Source organism: Nannobrachium achirus (genome assembly GCF_963921795.1).
Source record: "Nannobrachium achirus genome assembly, chromosome: 5".
Classification (NCBI taxonomy): Eukaryota; Metazoa; Chordata; class Actinopteri; order Myctophiformes; family Myctophidae; genus Nannobrachium; species Nannobrachium achirus.
The window spans coordinates 27782059-27799459 of NC_137814.1; the positions used below are offsets into that span (position 1 = coordinate 27782059).

The 17401-nt window shown below is 43.7% G+C and overlaps 1 protein-coding gene across 1 annotated transcript in view; it reads right to left on the reverse strand.

Annotated features, from left to right (window-relative positions):
* Positions 1 to 17401, reverse strand: part of cfap57 (cilia and flagella associated protein 57) — a gene marked incomplete at both ends in the record, with an annotated part of 38426 nt that overhangs the window by 18424 nt on the left and 2601 nt on the right. The window contains 13 exons of the mRNA XM_080725683.1: positions 4114 to 4272; positions 5421 to 5594; positions 6954 to 7144; positions 7808 to 7901; positions 8487 to 8642; positions 9433 to 9594; positions 10016 to 10189; positions 10652 to 10864; positions 12811 to 12924; positions 13796 to 13961; positions 15150 to 15289; positions 16343 to 16495; positions 16903 to 17080. Of these exons, the coding sequence (XP_080581809.1) occupies positions 4114 to 4272; positions 5421 to 5594; positions 6954 to 7144; positions 7808 to 7901; positions 8487 to 8642; positions 9433 to 9594; positions 10016 to 10189; positions 10652 to 10864; positions 12811 to 12924; positions 13796 to 13961; positions 15150 to 15289; positions 16343 to 16495; positions 16903 to 17080 (2074 nt within the window). The remainder of the gene's footprint in view (positions 1 to 4113; positions 4273 to 5420; positions 5595 to 6953; positions 7145 to 7807; positions 7902 to 8486; positions 8643 to 9432; positions 9595 to 10015; positions 10190 to 10651; positions 10865 to 12810; positions 12925 to 13795; positions 13962 to 15149; positions 15290 to 16342; positions 16496 to 16902; positions 17081 to 17401) is intronic.

Genomic DNA, 17401 nt, shown 5'->3' on the forward strand with positions numbered 1-17401 from the left:
TACCAACCCTTAGCGAGGCGGATGCGGAAGCCTTAGATAGACCGCTCCATCTGGCGGAATTACAGGAAGCTGTGCTCGCAATGCGTAGGGGCAAGTCGCCTGGTTTGGATGGGATACCCCCTGAACTTTATGCCATCTTTTGGGAAGATCTAGGTCAGCTGATGCTAGACATGTTTCGATATGCAATTGAAAGTGGCTCTTTCTCCAGGGATGTGAATGTAGCTATTATATCATTATTGTTGAAGAAGAACAAGGATCCCACAGATTGCGCAAGCTATAGACCGCTTTCACTTTTGAATTCTGATCTAAAAGTTTTTGCTAAGGTGCTTGCGCGTCGCTTGCAGGGTTTTATGACCACCTTAGTACACTGTGATCAGACAGGTTTCATAGGAACTAGACTAGCCTCTGATAATGCTAGACGACTATTGCATATCATCGATAGGGCTAAGGAGCTGAGGACCCCCGCCGCAGTGTTGTCGCTCGATGCGATGAAAGCATTTGATCGTCTGGAATGGTCTTACCTGTGGGCTGTACTAGATAAAATGGGATTTGGTGCTTCATTCATACATTTTGTTAAAGTACTTTATTCTAATCCGTCAGCGATGGTCCTAACCGGTAAGATCTGTTCGCCGCTATTCACGATTGGCAGATCTTCGAGGCAGGGTTGTCCCCTTAGTCCTCTCCTTTTCGCACTTTCACTCGAACCCTTGGCTCAGACAGTGCGTCAGTCTGCAGATATTACTCCTATTTCGATTAACAACACACAGCATCGCATTTCCCTATATGCTGACGATATTCTACTGTTCATTGAGAATGCACCACAGTCAATTACTCACGTCCTTCAAATCTTTGATCAGTTCAGTTCCATTTCCGGCTACAAAATTAATTGGACGAAGTCAGCCCTTCTACCTCTAAATGATCAGATGAGATCTGCTATCCTGCCGCCCATAATCCCAGTAGTAAGCCAATTCAAATATCTTGGCATAGATATTTTCCCCTCTCTTCAGGCTATTGTTAAGAACAACTATGGTGACACTCTAAATAAGATTTGTCTTGATTTAGATAGATGGTCATCTTTGCCCAACTCTCTCCAAGCTCGAGTTTCAATCATAAAGATGAATGTTCTTCCTAGGGTTAACTTTGTAAGCTCTATGCTCCCTTTGCCACCACCGCCGCAATACTGGAATAAGCTTCACTCCTCGATATCTAAGTTTGTGTGGAAAGGGAAACGCCCTCGTCTTAAACTTTCTCTATTACAACGTGCTAGAGATGATGGCGGCCTTTCATTGCCCAACTTTAAATTTTATTATTGGGCCTTCACGCTCCGCCCCCTTTTAAATTGGTTTAACCCAGCAAGTAAGGTTTCTTGGAGAGAGCTTGAGGAGAGTTTAGTGCAGCCTGTTGAATTGAGAGATCTTATCTATTCAAACATAACTACACATCAATGCAAAGTTCGCTTTGGACCTATCATTTCTCATTTAGTGGCAGTATGGAGAGCAGCTGAAAAGATGTGTAAGATTGATTGTAAATGGAACTTATTTTCCCCAGTGTTCAATAATCAAAGACTTTTAATCGAGGATCGCCCCATTCGCTTTCCAAGGTGGAGGGCTAAGGGGATTCGTACATTAGGGGACTTATTTGATAGAAATGGTTTACGACCTTTTCGAGATTTGTGTGACATCTTCAATCTGCCTGGAAATACCCTTTTTTTCTACTTCCAACTGAGAACGTCCATGAGGACCTATGGGGTCCCATGGCAAGCTCCCCTTAGATTGCACCCCTTCCATGAGTTTATCTGTGATGGTAACAGAACAAGAGGTTTGGTTTCCACCCTCTATGGTTTTTTATTAGACTGTAGTTATGGGCCCCTATCTGTTGATACTGTTTGGAGGAATGATGTACCAAATTTGGACCCTGACTTTTGTTGGGACACAGTATGGTCTAACATTAGGCTATCTTCTAGAAATCCAGACCATCAACAAATTCATTTAAATTTTGTTCATCGGACTTATTTAACTCCCCGCAGACTATGTGCTATGAGGATTTTGAATAATCCCAACTGCACTCTCTGCGCCTCAAATAGTATTGGTACCTTCCTTCACATGGTTTGGGAATGCCCAAATGTGTCGTCATTCTGGAATATGGTTGCCTCAAAACTTTCAACTATTTTTAGTATTAATATCATATCTTCTCCTTCTTTATTTTTATTAAATGACGTCTCACAGTTGCAACTAAACAATATACGCAAGCGCATCTTCTTTGCTGGATTAACGGCGGCGAAGAAGATGGTAGCTACGCGGTGGAAACCTCCTCATACGTTAACGTTTCGCCAGTGGGCCTTAACCTTTCTAGATATAGTATATTTAGAGCAGTCGATAGCAAGGTTACACGGAGCAAAAGAAGAAAACATTAATATGTGGTCGGACATTGCAGATAAGCTTAAGGCTATGATTCAAGAAATCACTATATAGTGGTAACAGCCTAGCACAGGCATGCACTATTGTACATTCCGTGTTGGTCCGGGGAAAGGGGGTGGGTGGGTTTTCTTTTCCTTTTCTTGTTTTGCTATTGTTTGTGTTGTTTGTCTGTTAATTGCATTTTTCTTTTGATTAATGTTTTACTTTTTCTTGTTCTATTCATATGTATGTCTCTAATTTCATGTTATGGAAAATAAAAATAATTGATAACAAAAAAAAAAAAACATTTTTTCTGGTGTTATTTTTAAGCTTTTATTTGACAGCGGAGAGAGAGACAGGAAATGTGGAGGAGGAGTAGGGGAATGACATTAAGGTGATCACCCGTCCCGCATCTCGTGGGACAGTCCCGAAATTGGACCATCTGTCCCGCGTCCCGCAAAGCGGCAAAATGTCCCGTGAATCAAGACATCAAAACATGAAAAGGAAAAAGAAAAAGAAAAAAAGTTTGGGGGATTTATTTTCACAATAATGTGACGCTCGTGAATCATATTTATAACATTCTCTCGGTTACACTTGGATGGAGATATATTGCGCTCTCTTGGCTATGGAGAAACATACTGTAGCACTCTCTTACGCACTGAGTCAGAGAAGTCTCTCTCTTTCTCTCTCTCTTCTCTCTCTCTCTCTCTCTGCTACGCTGCACACTGTTTTGGGCCTGTTTGGACATTCAGCAAATGGTCAGGCCGGCCAGGTAACCTGGGACTCACTGATCAGGGCATTCCACGCTAACCACTTGGCCCTACACTTCTGTTTCTCTCAATACTTTTAGCAGTAAGCCCCATTCATTAGCTCTTCTTAGTTATGGCAAAGATCCACATTTATAGTATATTAAATGTGAGGAGAGAAAGAGAGAGAGAGAGAGAGAGAGAGAGAGAGAGAGAGAGAGAGAGAGAGAGAGAGAGTCAGATGTGGAGATTTCCACCTTGCATGCACGCTTCGGATGAAAAGCGGACATCATACTATGGAAAGCTCCTCCAAACTGGCAGTGTAATTACACACTTCACTTTGCTCCACACAGTTAACCTGCTAATTGTATGAGCATGAGCATTCAGAGCACTGAATGCACCAGTTACCGTACTACAGTGCTGAGGACCAGACAGACAGACAGACAGACAGACAGACAGACAGACAGACAGACAGACAGACAGACAGAGCCATGCCCACAGGGGTGTCGCACCAAATTCTGGGCCCTGGGTACAAGGATTCACTGCGTTATTTTGTGCTTTAACTATTGAAAAATAGCAGATGTACAAGCTCACAGCGCGGCCGAGTGCCGCGCTGCGAGCTTGTAGATCTGCTATTTTTGAAAAATCTTGAAAATTCTGTCAGTGGTGCTCAAACGTTTTCATGTGAAGGACCTCAAAAATGATATGTATTTGGCCTCCATCTCAAAATATTTAGTTCCAGGGACCCCCCAGAAGCAAAATTTGAGTTGCAAATGTTCGCTTAAAAAAAATACACATTTTCAAAGATTTGCACACATTTTCACGACTTTTAAAAAATAGCAGATCTACAAGCTCACATATATCTGCTATTTGTCAATAGCTAAAGTATACAACAATTAAGGCCCCTCCACCTTGGGCCCAAGTAACTCAGTCCCACTTTTCCCCCCCTTGTGACGCCCCTGCATGCCCACCTTGTCCTGAATAGCCTGGTCTCTCTCAGAGATCTCCTTCTTGAGGCCCTGGATGTCTCTCTCCAGGGAGTGGATCAGGTCGTGGAGCTTCTTCTGCTCGTGTTTCAGCTTGACGATGTCAGAGCAGCGGTCATCTATCTCCTTCTGCAGACTGGCCAGCTGTAGTCACCATTCGCCCAGCGGTCCGTCCGCCCGCCCCGGCCCGCCACAGAGACACGGGGAGATTAAGGGGAGATGGGGTGGGGCGTTCAAGGAGAGACAGAGAGAGAGAGTAGGTTATAGGGCAGGGGTTTCCAATATACTCCATGTCAATGACTGATTACTTCAATTTACTTTAATCTTCACTATCAACACAACACAGCGAGCCACACTGTTTCTTCAGGAACAGTATTTTCTAGTTGAGTTCAAAATGTCAAAAAACTCACTCAGCCATTTCATTTCTTCTGTGAACCCCGAAAACACAAACGTACCAACAACATAAAGCTGACAAAAGCAATATTTAACCACTTTCACAAATTCAATAGGTTTTCCCCCAAAACGTTATTAAGTGAAAACAGCAGTTGTAAAATGTTGTTGTGCTTAAATATTCACTTAAACCCTCTAGAACAGTGGTTCCCAAACTTTCCAGGTCGAGACCCAAAAGAGACATTAGACGTTGCCGCGTTGTGAGCTTGTAGATCGGCTATGTTCACTTCTTAATTCATTTTTTGCGACCGTAGAGAGCGGTTAGTATCAAAACTATGCCAGTCTCGCCTCATGTCACACTCCATATATGGCCGTCCTTGTCGCTTGTATGCCCATATATGGAGATCTCTGATGTAATCAATATTAAGCCCATGTCACGCCCAATATATGGCTGTCCTTGTCCCTTTAATGCCCATATATGGAGATCACTGATGTCATCAATATTAGGCCCATATCTGCGAATGCCCAAATATGGACATATTGTGCCAGTCTCATGTGATCTCAGCGCGACCTCGCCCTTCTCGCCCTTAGGGCGTCTTCTCCCTCTCCAGAACATGGATGCGTTTTTTACTGTGGTGAAAGAAATGCAAATGCCCTCTTTCCATGCCATACCTGAAGGCAGCATTCAAGAGAATTGCCTTGTCCAAACTCTCTTGAACTTGAATGCAGCATCCTATGTTGAAAGAATTGCCCTCTTTGTGTAGAAATCAAGCATCGAAAATAGCCGACCTCCAAGCTGAATCTGCCAAGCTGAATCTGCTATTTTCGATATTTTCACCAAAAGGCCCTTTTAGAAATGTCAGCCCCTGCCTCTCTAACATTCTCCCTGATTTCATCATCACCTTTTTGGTAATGATGCCCTTCTCTCCGCGGAGGTTCAGGTTGGCCTCCTCCTCGGCGTGGAGCCTCTTCTCGTACGCCACGCGCATGTCGTGGATCTCCCGGTCGGCGTCCTCCTCCGTCTGCTTCTTGATCTCCTCAAACTCGCGCGTCTGCTGCCTGGCCTCGTCCTGGCCCTGCTCAGGACAAACAGAGACAGCCGATCAGTGGTGGAAAGGAACCAAGTACTAACACTTTAAAGGGGAAACACCATGAATTTAAAATAGTTTTTCTTACACTCAGTCTTTCATCTTCATTTCAGGGATTTTTTTGTAATTTTAAACCTGTATTATGGGCTTATATTGACTGTATATATATATATATATATATATATATATATATATATATATATATATATATATATATATATATATATATATATAATTTTTTTTATGCATGGTGTAGCCCCTTTAAAGTCATATTTCCCTTTCAAAAAAAAACTTTTTGTCATTTTATAGTCTACTCTGGCTTATGTGAACACCCCGGACAGTTTTTAAATTGCTTGATTCAGTATTTTGATATTTTATATTCATTTTATCAGACACGCCTATTACAAACCCATTGTAACTTCAAACTCAATTTTAAGCATGATAGATTCATCTAATTTTATTATTTTATAATATACCTTTACTTAGAAGAAAAAGGTCCCCCCCCTTCTGTGTTGCCTAGAGCTGGAAGATTGATTGTGGGGTCATGTGATCAGTGAAAATGAAGATGTACTCTGTAAGCCAAAGAGTACATCTTCATTGATCACACAACCCCACAATCAATACTCCAGTTCTAGGCAACATGGAAGGGGGGACTTTTTTCTTATTTCCAATCCACACAACAACTCTAATGACATAATGACTAATGACATAGTTCAATGTTGAAAATGAGTGGCTTTAGGTTAAGAATCTGAGTACTTGTTCCACCACTGGCATTCCAGCTCACACACGCATAATAGCGAAAGAGAGCTGCATTATGCCTAGTCCCGGAAAAGACATGCTGTGATTGGCTGGCGTCGCTTTGAATGACACCACGCGAGACCCCTCCCCTACTTGAGGCTTTTCGTCCCCTACTAATACAGACCGAATGCTCCTAGTAATGGCCTAGTGGACTAGTGTCTCGACTCCCTATCCATGCATCAACAGGTTCGCATCCTGCTTGTGCCACTTTTTTTCGCCACCGCGGCGAACTTTTTTTTGTGCCGATAAAGTATAATTATTATCCATGACGGAGGCGCGCCATATCAGGCCACCTAGAGCGCTGTGAGGCCCCGCTGAGCGAGCAGTAGCGAGCGAGTCGTCGGGCCGAGCAGTGCGATGGTCGCATGAGCCGACTCAGCGCCGTTCGAGTTACATATGCTGGGGGACAGAATAGTAAACATTGTCCTGGGGACTGCTTCTGCATCCGAATGCGGCTCAAAGGGACTTCAGCCAAACACGCTGGCAGGGTGGGGTTTGGCACAATGCGGCTGGCTTCATATCGCCATCATGCCTCACACACAGACCCACCTGTCCCAGGAGCAGCTCTTTGTCCTGCAGCCTGGCCTGGTAGAACAGCGTCAGCTCCTCCAGGGAGCGCTCCCGGCTCTCTGCCATGGCTGCCAGCTGCCTCTGGTAGTCCTCCTGCATCTGCTGGCTCTTCTGCCGCAGCTCGTGGCTCTTCTCATACTCCAGCAGGAGCTTCTGGTCGTTGGATGTCTCTAAAAAAAGACACGCGTCGAGGGGCAGATACATACAGGTATAGAGCAGGGGTTCTCAAACTTTTTCATGTGTCAAGGTAACCACACCAAATTTGATATGCAGTATATTTGGCACGGACCCCCAACTGACAGCGTTGAAAATTTGTTTAAAATAAATAAACTATTCAAACATTTTCAAACATGTTCAAAAGTAGAAGATCTGACCTTTTTTCTATTGATTACTCACGCCATGGAGACTTGAGTTTTTTTTTATTTGTCAAGACAAAAATGATATTATAGTAAATTTACCTCCATTGATTCTGGATGCATTTGGGTCCCCATCCGGAATCAATGGGGGTAGATTTATTGTAATACATTTTTTGTCTTAGGAATGCGGCAAAAAACAAAAAATATTATTGAACTCAAGTCTCCATGGCGTGAGTAATCAATAGGAAAAAAAAGTAATTTTGGGGGTGAACTACTCCTTTAAGAGGGGTACGTTTTGAAATATATAAAAATAAGATATATTCATGAAAATGTATTGTAAGTTAGCATTTTCACACATTTCTTTGGCCATTTCTTTTGTTCTGCTTGAAACATGATATACTGTACGTGAAATAAAAGTGTTTACTTTTTATTCTCAAGCTGTACAAATTATTTGAGTGCAAAAAAGGTTTCTCTTGCCTAAATCCCGCATCTCTCTTGAGCGTTTCTCCATTAGGTCTTCGAGGGCTTCCTCGTGTGTGAGCTCCTGCTTTTCCCTCTCAGTCTTCAGGGACTAGAGTGAAAAAAATAATAATTACAAAAGAATGCTTTTATATTTTTTGGGGGAGATTTTCTGCCTTTATTCGATCATTCAATTCGAGACACAGAAAACAGGGAGAGAGCAGGGGAGTGACCTACAGTTGGTTCAGGAATTGAACCAGGATCTCACCGTCTCAGCTATTGGTTCGCCGGCCGCACTTGAATGCTTTTAATGATCTCTATTCATCAGAATAGTGAATGCTAATGCTAATGAATGCTTTTCATTCTAGCATTTCATTCTGGACATAATTTGTAGCACTTTTTTGAATGATTCTATTCATGAATGAATCAACACAACAATTTCAAATAGATTTTTATAAATTACCAAATTGATTAGTCTGATTAACGACTTCTGCACTACTTCTTAGATTGCATTACTTTATACTGTACGTCATTGTACAACAGTCACGCAAAAAAATGAAAGCGTTTTCTATGTTGCTAACCACTTAAACCCTATACTTTGTTGACTGGAGTCTCCGATGGATCTATACTAGGCCACCTCCTTTTCCCCCTCTAGATCAATCTTTGGCAAAAACACCAATCTACAAGCTCAGTGCACCTGATTCTTGGCCTTGAGCAACTCAATCTCCTGGATGAACTTCTCGGAAAGTTCCTTGATCTTCTCCTTGTGGTTCATGTCCTTCAGGCGTAGCTGGTACTCATTCTCCATCCTCAGCTCCTCCACACGCGTTTTCAACTCCAGCATGTTTTGGTTCTGGCAGAGTTACAGACAGACAGACAGATGGAGGAGTTCATTTCAACAAGACGAATCCAGCAGTAAACATATGCGGCCCTTTGGTTCACTCTGACCGGCCTGTGTAGGGTTAATGGCAAATTACAAAAAAACACATTTCTTTAATTTTACCTCATGCATGGACTAAAGCTGCATTGCTTTTATTCACGTACATATGGACGCAATGCGTACATCAGCACGTGTGCGTGATCATTGGATGTTGTCTCAATAACAAGCAGGTGGTCAGACTGGTCACAAGTCAAGACGACCTGCCTTACCTTACCCATCAAAAATGGGTAAAAAAAAGAAAAGTCGATGCCGAATGCCTGGTTTTCAACAAAAATTGGACGGCTAAGTATTTATTTACTGAAGTCGGAGGTAAAGCTGTGTGTTTAGTTTGCGGGGAGCACTGCCCTTTTGTCCGGCCCTCCACAATATTTTCTGTTGTTCATGTGGCTCCATGGAAAAAATAACTGCCCATCTTTGAGTTAACCACTTGAATCCCAGGGTTACATCCCGCCACTCCGACACGTCTCCTTTCCGACATGTCTCCATTCCGACACTAACCCTATCTCTAACCCTAACCCTAAACTTAACCCCTATGGGAGTGTCGCCACTCCGACAATAAGAAGTCAATTTCGGAGTGGCGACATGTCGGAATGGAGAGAGACTCCCGAATCCCAGAATGCCTATTCTGGGGGGAACATTTTCCAAAAGTCTCCAAGTCAAAACAGACAGACAGACAGACAGACAGACAGACAGACAGACACACCTTCTCCTCCAGGTCAGACTTAGTGATGAGGATCTCCTCGGTGTAGACAAGCTCCTTGTCTCTCCGCAGGCTGCGAGCCTCCTTGTCCATGATCTTCCACACCAGCAGGCAGCCGTCTTCAGACGCCGTGAGAAGGAACTGGTCGTCAAATGTGATCGCCATCTGGGGACACAAAAATTAAATACACCCGGCACAAACCACACCATGGTTCATGCAGCTGTTTGACAAGCGTGTGTACTGTACGTGTGTACTCACACTTGGCCATACAATACAGTATAAGAATATTGTCTCTGTCGGATGAAAACCTCATATGTCCAAAGCCTTTCAGGATTCACATTCAAAAATAGCTAAAGCAGCTTCGTGCTGCATTTAAGCCTTGTTTCGAGACGCGTTCCGAGCCGTACTTTTGATGCTTTTGTGTGACGCTTTAGTATGATGAAGTAGGTAATTCATTTGTGGAAAAATTTGAATTAGAGTTTTATGAAGGGAGCGTGACTTTAAATGAACACTGAGGATTTTACTGTGCAGATACTAAACAACCACAAACAACAATTTTGGGCATTGAATGTCTTAATAGTTCCACCTTGGTAATGGGACCACAGTGGGCCTGGTACTCCACCCAGCTCTTCTGGAGAGGTACGGGGTTCTTGATGGCCCTGACGGTGCCGCTGGAGGTCCCTGTGAAGATGGCCCTGCCGGAGCGGGACATGGTGATGGTGGTGTGGGCAACCTCGTCCCCAGGAACCTCCCTCACTATCTGGAGAAGGGAGAAGAGTGGAACTGTGTCATTTTGTCAGTTTGCTAGACCATTGTTTGGTCTTCACCTCAAAGCACCTGTCGCCTCTCTATGTATGCAAGAGACTTACTTTTTTTTAAAATGTATGGTCAATGAAATGAACTTCAGCTTGAGTTCCTCTCTAATAGAGAGGGACTGAACTAGCCTGGCGTTGCTCATACTAATTCCTCACTGCGTGCACCACTACCAACAGGGGGTGGTGTTGTGCAGTCTGGTTTATTAACCAGGCTAGGACTGAACACCGTAAAATCCAGAATTTCTAAAATAAGGCGCTTTTTTCTGCACTTTTTTCGCGATAGGACAAAGTATAGAAGTGTTTAATGAACACTAATCAGGAAGCATTCTGAATGACATTGGAGAGGTAAAGCCTCTTCAGTAACACTAAACAAGGGACAGATAAGGGACATCCTCGCTCGGCCCCACCTGACAGTCGTGGATCTCCTTCAGGGTGAGGTCTGTCCCCACGGCGAAGATGCTCTTGGCGTCCGAGGACAAGGCCACGCCGGTGTAGCTGCAGGTCTTGAGGACGCTCTCCGACTCCCGCTTGCCGCTCAGGGTGTTCCACTCGTACACCGCGCCGTCCATGCCGCACGACACCAGGCGGCTGTCGTCCAGGCTCCACACCACAGACCGCACCTGCCGGCCAGACAGTGGTGTCAGTTCAGCAAAAGCTAAGGTATGGCGACATGGTGTCTTACAGTCATGTTGCCATACCTTAGCAACAGGCATGATGAATTTATTTTAAGAATTAAAAAATGTTTCTTCTCCCCTGTAGCCAAGGTATGGCAGCTATGGCAGCTTGCCATACCCAATTGACACCTCTGCGGCCAAATACCTGAGCTCAGTGGCACTGTTTGATAGCTTGCAGCTTGCTTTTTTTTGCTTAAGTAAAAGTATCAATACTGCAATGGAAAAAAACTCTGTTACCAGTAAAAGTCCGGAATTCAAAATCGTCAAAAAGCAGCGCAAGGCGTTGTGAGCTTGTAGATCGGCTATTTACGGGTTTGGTGTAGAGGGGAAAAAGAGAAGACTAAGTACAGAGTGAAAGGTCAAGTGTATTAAGTATTGACGGTTCAAGTGGTTAAATATCTGAAAACACAAATTGACATGAATCCAAAATACACTGATATGTGCTGTCAAACGATGAAACTATATGGAATCTATGAAAAGGTTGTGGGGGTCCCTGCTTCATCTCTCTCTCAACTAAGGGGTCCTTGGCCTGAAAACGTTGAATACCCCTGATATACAGCAGGGCTTACAGCTTGGCAGATTCTACATTATGTATTGTGGCGTCTCGGTCTCTAACCGCTCTTTTTATAAGTTGTGTTGCGCAGAGGAGAAGTGGAGAGGAGGCAGAGGCACCCAGAGGAAGCCGCACCCGCCCTGGAGCTGTGTCACTGAAGGGCGGTGCTTGCCAATGAACTTGGCTCATCAGTGTAATCAGAGGGCACCTGTGAGTGCCCTACCCCAAACACATAAGTAGGCTCCCTGGGGTGCTAGGCTTCAGTTCTCCTCTCCTCTCCTCCTTCTGTGCAGCGGGAACACAGCTTTGCGGTAAGAGCCTCTCAGCCACCCTCAATTCCTTTCAGTCATTGGTGTAGTTAAGTATTTTATAGTAATGTTGGTTTCTCTAATTCTCAGGCCGAATGGCTGCCCTGCTCCAAACCCAAAGCCTGGCCTGGCATGTTTGGATTGGCATGCTTGCTTGATGATAATAATGATGATGATGATGGCATGAGAATGGACTCTTAAATTCCCTGAAAAGGAAGAACCTATGTTGAGTATAAGTACTCCCCCTTACCTTTGAGCTGAAGAGGCAACGGCCTGCCTGGGCTCCCATACCCGAGCTGAGTAAAAGTACTTACCTGGCCTTATCTGCTAAAGTATTCGATTACCTACCTGTCTGAGCACTCACCTGGCCTTATCTGCTAAAGTATTCGATTACCTACCTGTTTGAGTACTCCCCTGGCCATACCTGCTAAAGTACCTGATTACTTACCTGTCTGAGTACTTACCTGGCCATACCTGCCAAAGTACTCGAATACCTACCTGTTTGAATACTTACCTGGCCCTACCTGCTAAAGTACTCGAATACCTACCTGTTTGAATACTTACCTGGCCCTACCTGCTAAAGTACTCGAATACCTACCTGTTTGAACACTCACCTGGCCCTACCTGCTAAAGTACCTGATTACTCACCTTGCCTAAGTACTCACCTGGCCCTACCTGCTAAAGTGCCCGATACCTACCTGATGTACTCACCTGCCTGAAGTATCCGATTACTCACCTTGTGCAGCTCCTACCGCCCCTCCTGGAGGACGGGCGCCCTACCTGAGTATCCGAGTAGCCCCTAGGTATCCGAGTAGCCGGCCCCAAGTACTCACCCCCCTTCTGTGCCTCCTGGCACCGCCCAGCCCAGAGACTGTTGCCTACCCCTGTGAACTTTGTTGACTGAAGTACATTTAAGTTGATTTATGCTGTTCTCCCTTTTTCTAAATAAATGCTGTATAAAACGGGTTAACCTTTGAACTTTGACTGGTCTCTTGCCTCCCGTACGCCACAGTATACATTTGAATGCTCACCTTCCCATTGTGTCCCTTCAGATTCAGGACGTTCATGAAGGTGGTGACAGAGTAGATGTGGATGATGTTTCCATTGACAGCAGCAAACATGTGACCACCATGACTAAAAGCACACTGGAGGAGAGATGGACAAACCACAAAGAGTGTTGGCAATGTAAACTATGTTTTCTCATCCTATCCTATATTAAAATGGGCTTGAGGGACATGTAAAAAAGCAATAACACGATTGTGGTGGTATAAAAGTGACCCTCCAACTTGTGAGCTGTGCATTGTGGAGGGAATATATGTGATGCAGAGATTTACATATACACTCGGGATACAAGAAGAACTGTTCCTTGAGAAATGGACTGAATTTATAACCCAACAGAATGACACCACAAATGTTTAATATGGACTGAAATGTGATAATCAAAATGATGTAAAAATGTTGACCCTGTGAATGATGTACATGTGTCAAGCTGCAAATAGAAATTAAGTAAAAGAATACAAATAAGTTAAAAAAAAAAAAAAAAAAGGCTTAAGGGAGGACCAGCCCGGTGGATTTAACATAAACTACAAACAAACTCAGCACACTAAGATACTGTATGTATTTGAAAACATTTTAAGTTAGAAATAAGCAACATAGCAACAAACGGGACCATGCTCAAGTTCCATCAGCCCTATGTTCCCTCAGCCACACGGGTGAATGTTAACCTGGTGAAATGCTAACCTGCCGACGCTGGTGAATGCTAACCTGGAGAATGTTAACCACTATGCCTTAACCTAATCCAAACCCTGACGCTAACCTCAGTAAAACTATGCCTAAACCTAACCCAAAAACCTAACATGGGGCTGAGGGAACATAGGCATGACCCCCAACAGGGACATGCTTCACTCAGGCCCTCTCTCTCTCCCTTGGGCAGCGTGAGTGACAAGCTACTGTACACAAACACTAGCCCTCTGCTGCGCAGCTGCAGTGAGTGAGATTCCAGCGTTACACACTCACCTCTCGACAGCCGCGCACCGTGAACTCCTTGAAGGGGTGGATGTCATCGATGAGGAGGTTCATCAGCCTGAGCTTGTCAGAGAAGCCCACCAGGATGTGCAGGCCGCTGGGGTGCATAGCCACGCTGTACGCCTCCTCCTGGAACTCTTTATACAGCTCCAACACACTGAGCACAAACACAACACACTGTAGGCCTCTTTCTGGAACTATTTATGCAGCTCCAACTAGGGCATTCACCAAATAATCGAATATTCGAATGTTCGAATATCAAAGTCACTATTCGACGTTGTTCACCGAAGTAGAATATTCGCTTATTTATTTTTAATTTTTATTGTTTTCTCTTTAAAAAAGATATAGTTTATAAAGCTTGGCTAGATAGGAAGTCATAAGAATGAGTTGTCAATGCCCCTGGTGGATGAATTTGTTAATGCTCTATACCAGGGCTTCTCAAACCTTTTTAGGCTGTGACCCCCAAAATAAACATATTTGAACTGGGGACCCCCACCCTGACAAGCACTTGGAATTGTAGGTATTACATTTAATGTGACTCGGTTCCACAGATAAATATTATGAAAATAGCAGATCTACATGCTCACAACGCCTCGCAAAGCGAGGCGTTGTGAGCATGTAGATCTGCTATTTTCACAATGTTCGCCTCTTGCTTACTTAATATTTGACAGTTTGGCCAGTCCTGTCGAATATTCGACTATTCGAATACTTTGAGGTCGAATAATTCGAATACTAAAAATCACTATTCATGAATGCCCTAGCTCCAACACACTGACCACAAATACAACACACTGTAGGCCTCTTTCTGGAACTATTTGTATTTATGCAGCTCCAACACACTGACCACAACACACCTCTGATGCGTAATTTGAGGAAGGAAATAGGGGGTTGCAAACCACTTAAGCCTCATTTCAAAAATAGCAAAAATAGTGGATCTACAAGCTCACAACGCGTCGCAACACAACGAGTTGTGAGCTTGTATATCCACTGTTTTTGCAATGTTTTGGAGGGTGAAAAGAGAACATGTTTGCTTACAATGACCTGCCCAAAATAGGGATGTCAGGTTGAAAGTGGTTAATAAATGCACTGTACGTACGGTATGGACAAGAAAATACATATCTATAACATGTGTCACATGACACTTGGTTGGATGGGCATGGATGAAAATCTGACACCTGAAATCAGATTAATCTACAAAAGATGTTCAGAGTTGAGGGAAATATGCATAAACCCCTTACGTGACCCTTACAAATTGGGCCATGACACAAATGTGTCCCAACCCGCTGTTTGGGAAACGCTGTTCACTATACCAATGAACCAAAAAGGAGTTTGAGCCAGTTCTTACTTGGTCTCAAAGTTCCATATTCGCACAGAGCGGTCCAGGGAGCAGGTGGCGATGAGGGGTTTGCGGATACAGATGGACAAGCCAGTGATGGGCTTGGAGTGGAAGGAGTGGGACAGGAACTCAAAATGCGCTTGCTCCCCCTAGTGGACAATGTTCACAGGTGCAAGTCAGGTAAACAAATAAACTAAAAAACAGAATTTGCTGAATCTTGGCTAAAGAGACACTTTGCTAAGGAGTAGCGAAGTCAGCTCTTACAAAAAACAGAAGCTGGTTGAAGACGGAGGGAAATTATGGATTTTACAAAAGGATGGTAAACACTACACATGTGTGGAAAGAGTTGGGAGGGAAGCCGACTGAATGACTGAAAGGGGGGTCTAGTTTAGACTAGTGACAGTGACATCATCTAGAGCAGTGGTTCTCAACCTTTCAGACCGGGACCCCCAAAATAATCATATTTGAACTGGGGACCCCCACGAGCACGAAGAGTTGAGGCATTACATTTTGTATAACATGGTTCTATTTGCGAGGCATTGTGAGCATGTAGATCAGCTATTTTCACAATTTCTGCCTCTAATATTTGACATTTTGGACAATTGTCATTTTAGAAGTATTAAAAAGTCCTTAAATTGTCACTTTTGGTCATTTTATCGTCTAATCAGGCTTTTATGAACACCATGAAAACAGATTTTAATTTGCTTGATTCAATATTTAGTTATTTGATGTAAATGTTACCAGGCACTCCTCCTCCAGGGCAGCTTCCCATACACACCCATTGTAAATTCAAACTCCAGTTTAACCATGATAGATTAATTAAAAACACCCACAATGGGTGTGTATGGGGAGAGGCCTTGGGCATGGAGGGCCTGATAACATTTACATAAAATATCTAAATATTGAATCAAGCAAATTAAAAACTGTTCAGCGTGTTCTTAAAAGCCTCATTAGACGATAAAATGACCAAAAGTTTTTTTTTTAAGTGAAATATCCCTTTAAGAAATGTGCATATACCCTATACACTTAAACTTTATGTTGGTTTGTTTACTGTTGAGTGAGAAAACAATTATTAAGTTAATAATCTGAGGACCCCCCCCCCCCCAAAAAAAGGGTCCCGACCCACAGGTTGAGAACCACTGATCTAGATTCTAGAGCCATTTTGCAGAGGAGGAGAGCGAGTGACAGTCGCAGGTCTCTACCTTGCTTATCTCGGCGGAGGACAGTGTGACGCTGTAGAGCTGACCTCGCTCTGTGCTGATGGCCAGAGTCTCCTCTGAGGGGCTGATGCACATGGTGGCCACCATCTGGTCCACGGCACGCCACGGCTCACTGCTGCAAGGGTCTTCTGGGATCTGACACACAGTGGTGGGGAGTAACAAGGTGCCTGTAGGCCTACTTGAGTAAAAATAAACTCCCTATCTGTACTTAACTTGTATTCTTTTTTTCTTTGCTTTTTTGGAAGCTTATGACTTTCACTCCACTACATTTCAAAATGAATATTGTACTTTTGATTCCACTACATTCCTAGAAAGGACACAACACATTGATATTAAAAAGAAAATGCACTTTGTAATTTGTACTTTTGAATACATGAGGTATTTAAAAAAAAAAGCATTGTACTCCAGTCCCTACTTCAACTCAAGTAGAAAGAAAATGACTCAACAGACTGTCACCTGTAGTTGAGTAATATTTGAACCATGAGTATCTTCTTAAAGTAGTCCTTGATTCCTCATTATAAAACAGACAGATGTTTATTTACCCTGATCACCCTGGTCTTCCTGTAGTTGTCCTTATCTTCCGTCTTCTCAAACAGACAGACAGTGCCGGGCCCAGCAGAGCAAGCAAAGCCCTTGGAGTAGGACAGGATGGCAGTGATCCGGGGTGCGGTGGGACTGCCCTCCACCTTGCTTTCTGTTATCTTCTTCCTCTCTCTTTGCCTGTGTAGTGAGGTGAGAGATTCATGTGAAAGCATTCTTCCCTTATAACAGGGGTCTTCAACGTTTTCAGGCCAAGGACCCCTTAGTTGAGAGAGAGAGATGAAGTAGGGACCCCCACAACCTGTTCATAGATTCCATATCGTTTCATTGTTTGACAGCACAATCATCAGTGTATTTTGGAATCATGTCAATTTGTGTTTTCATATATTTAACCACTTGAACCGTCAATACGTAAAAAACCTGACCTTTCACTCTGTACTTAGTCTGCTCTTTTTCCCCTCTACACCAAAGCTCTTTGCCGAAAATTACCGAGGACCCCCT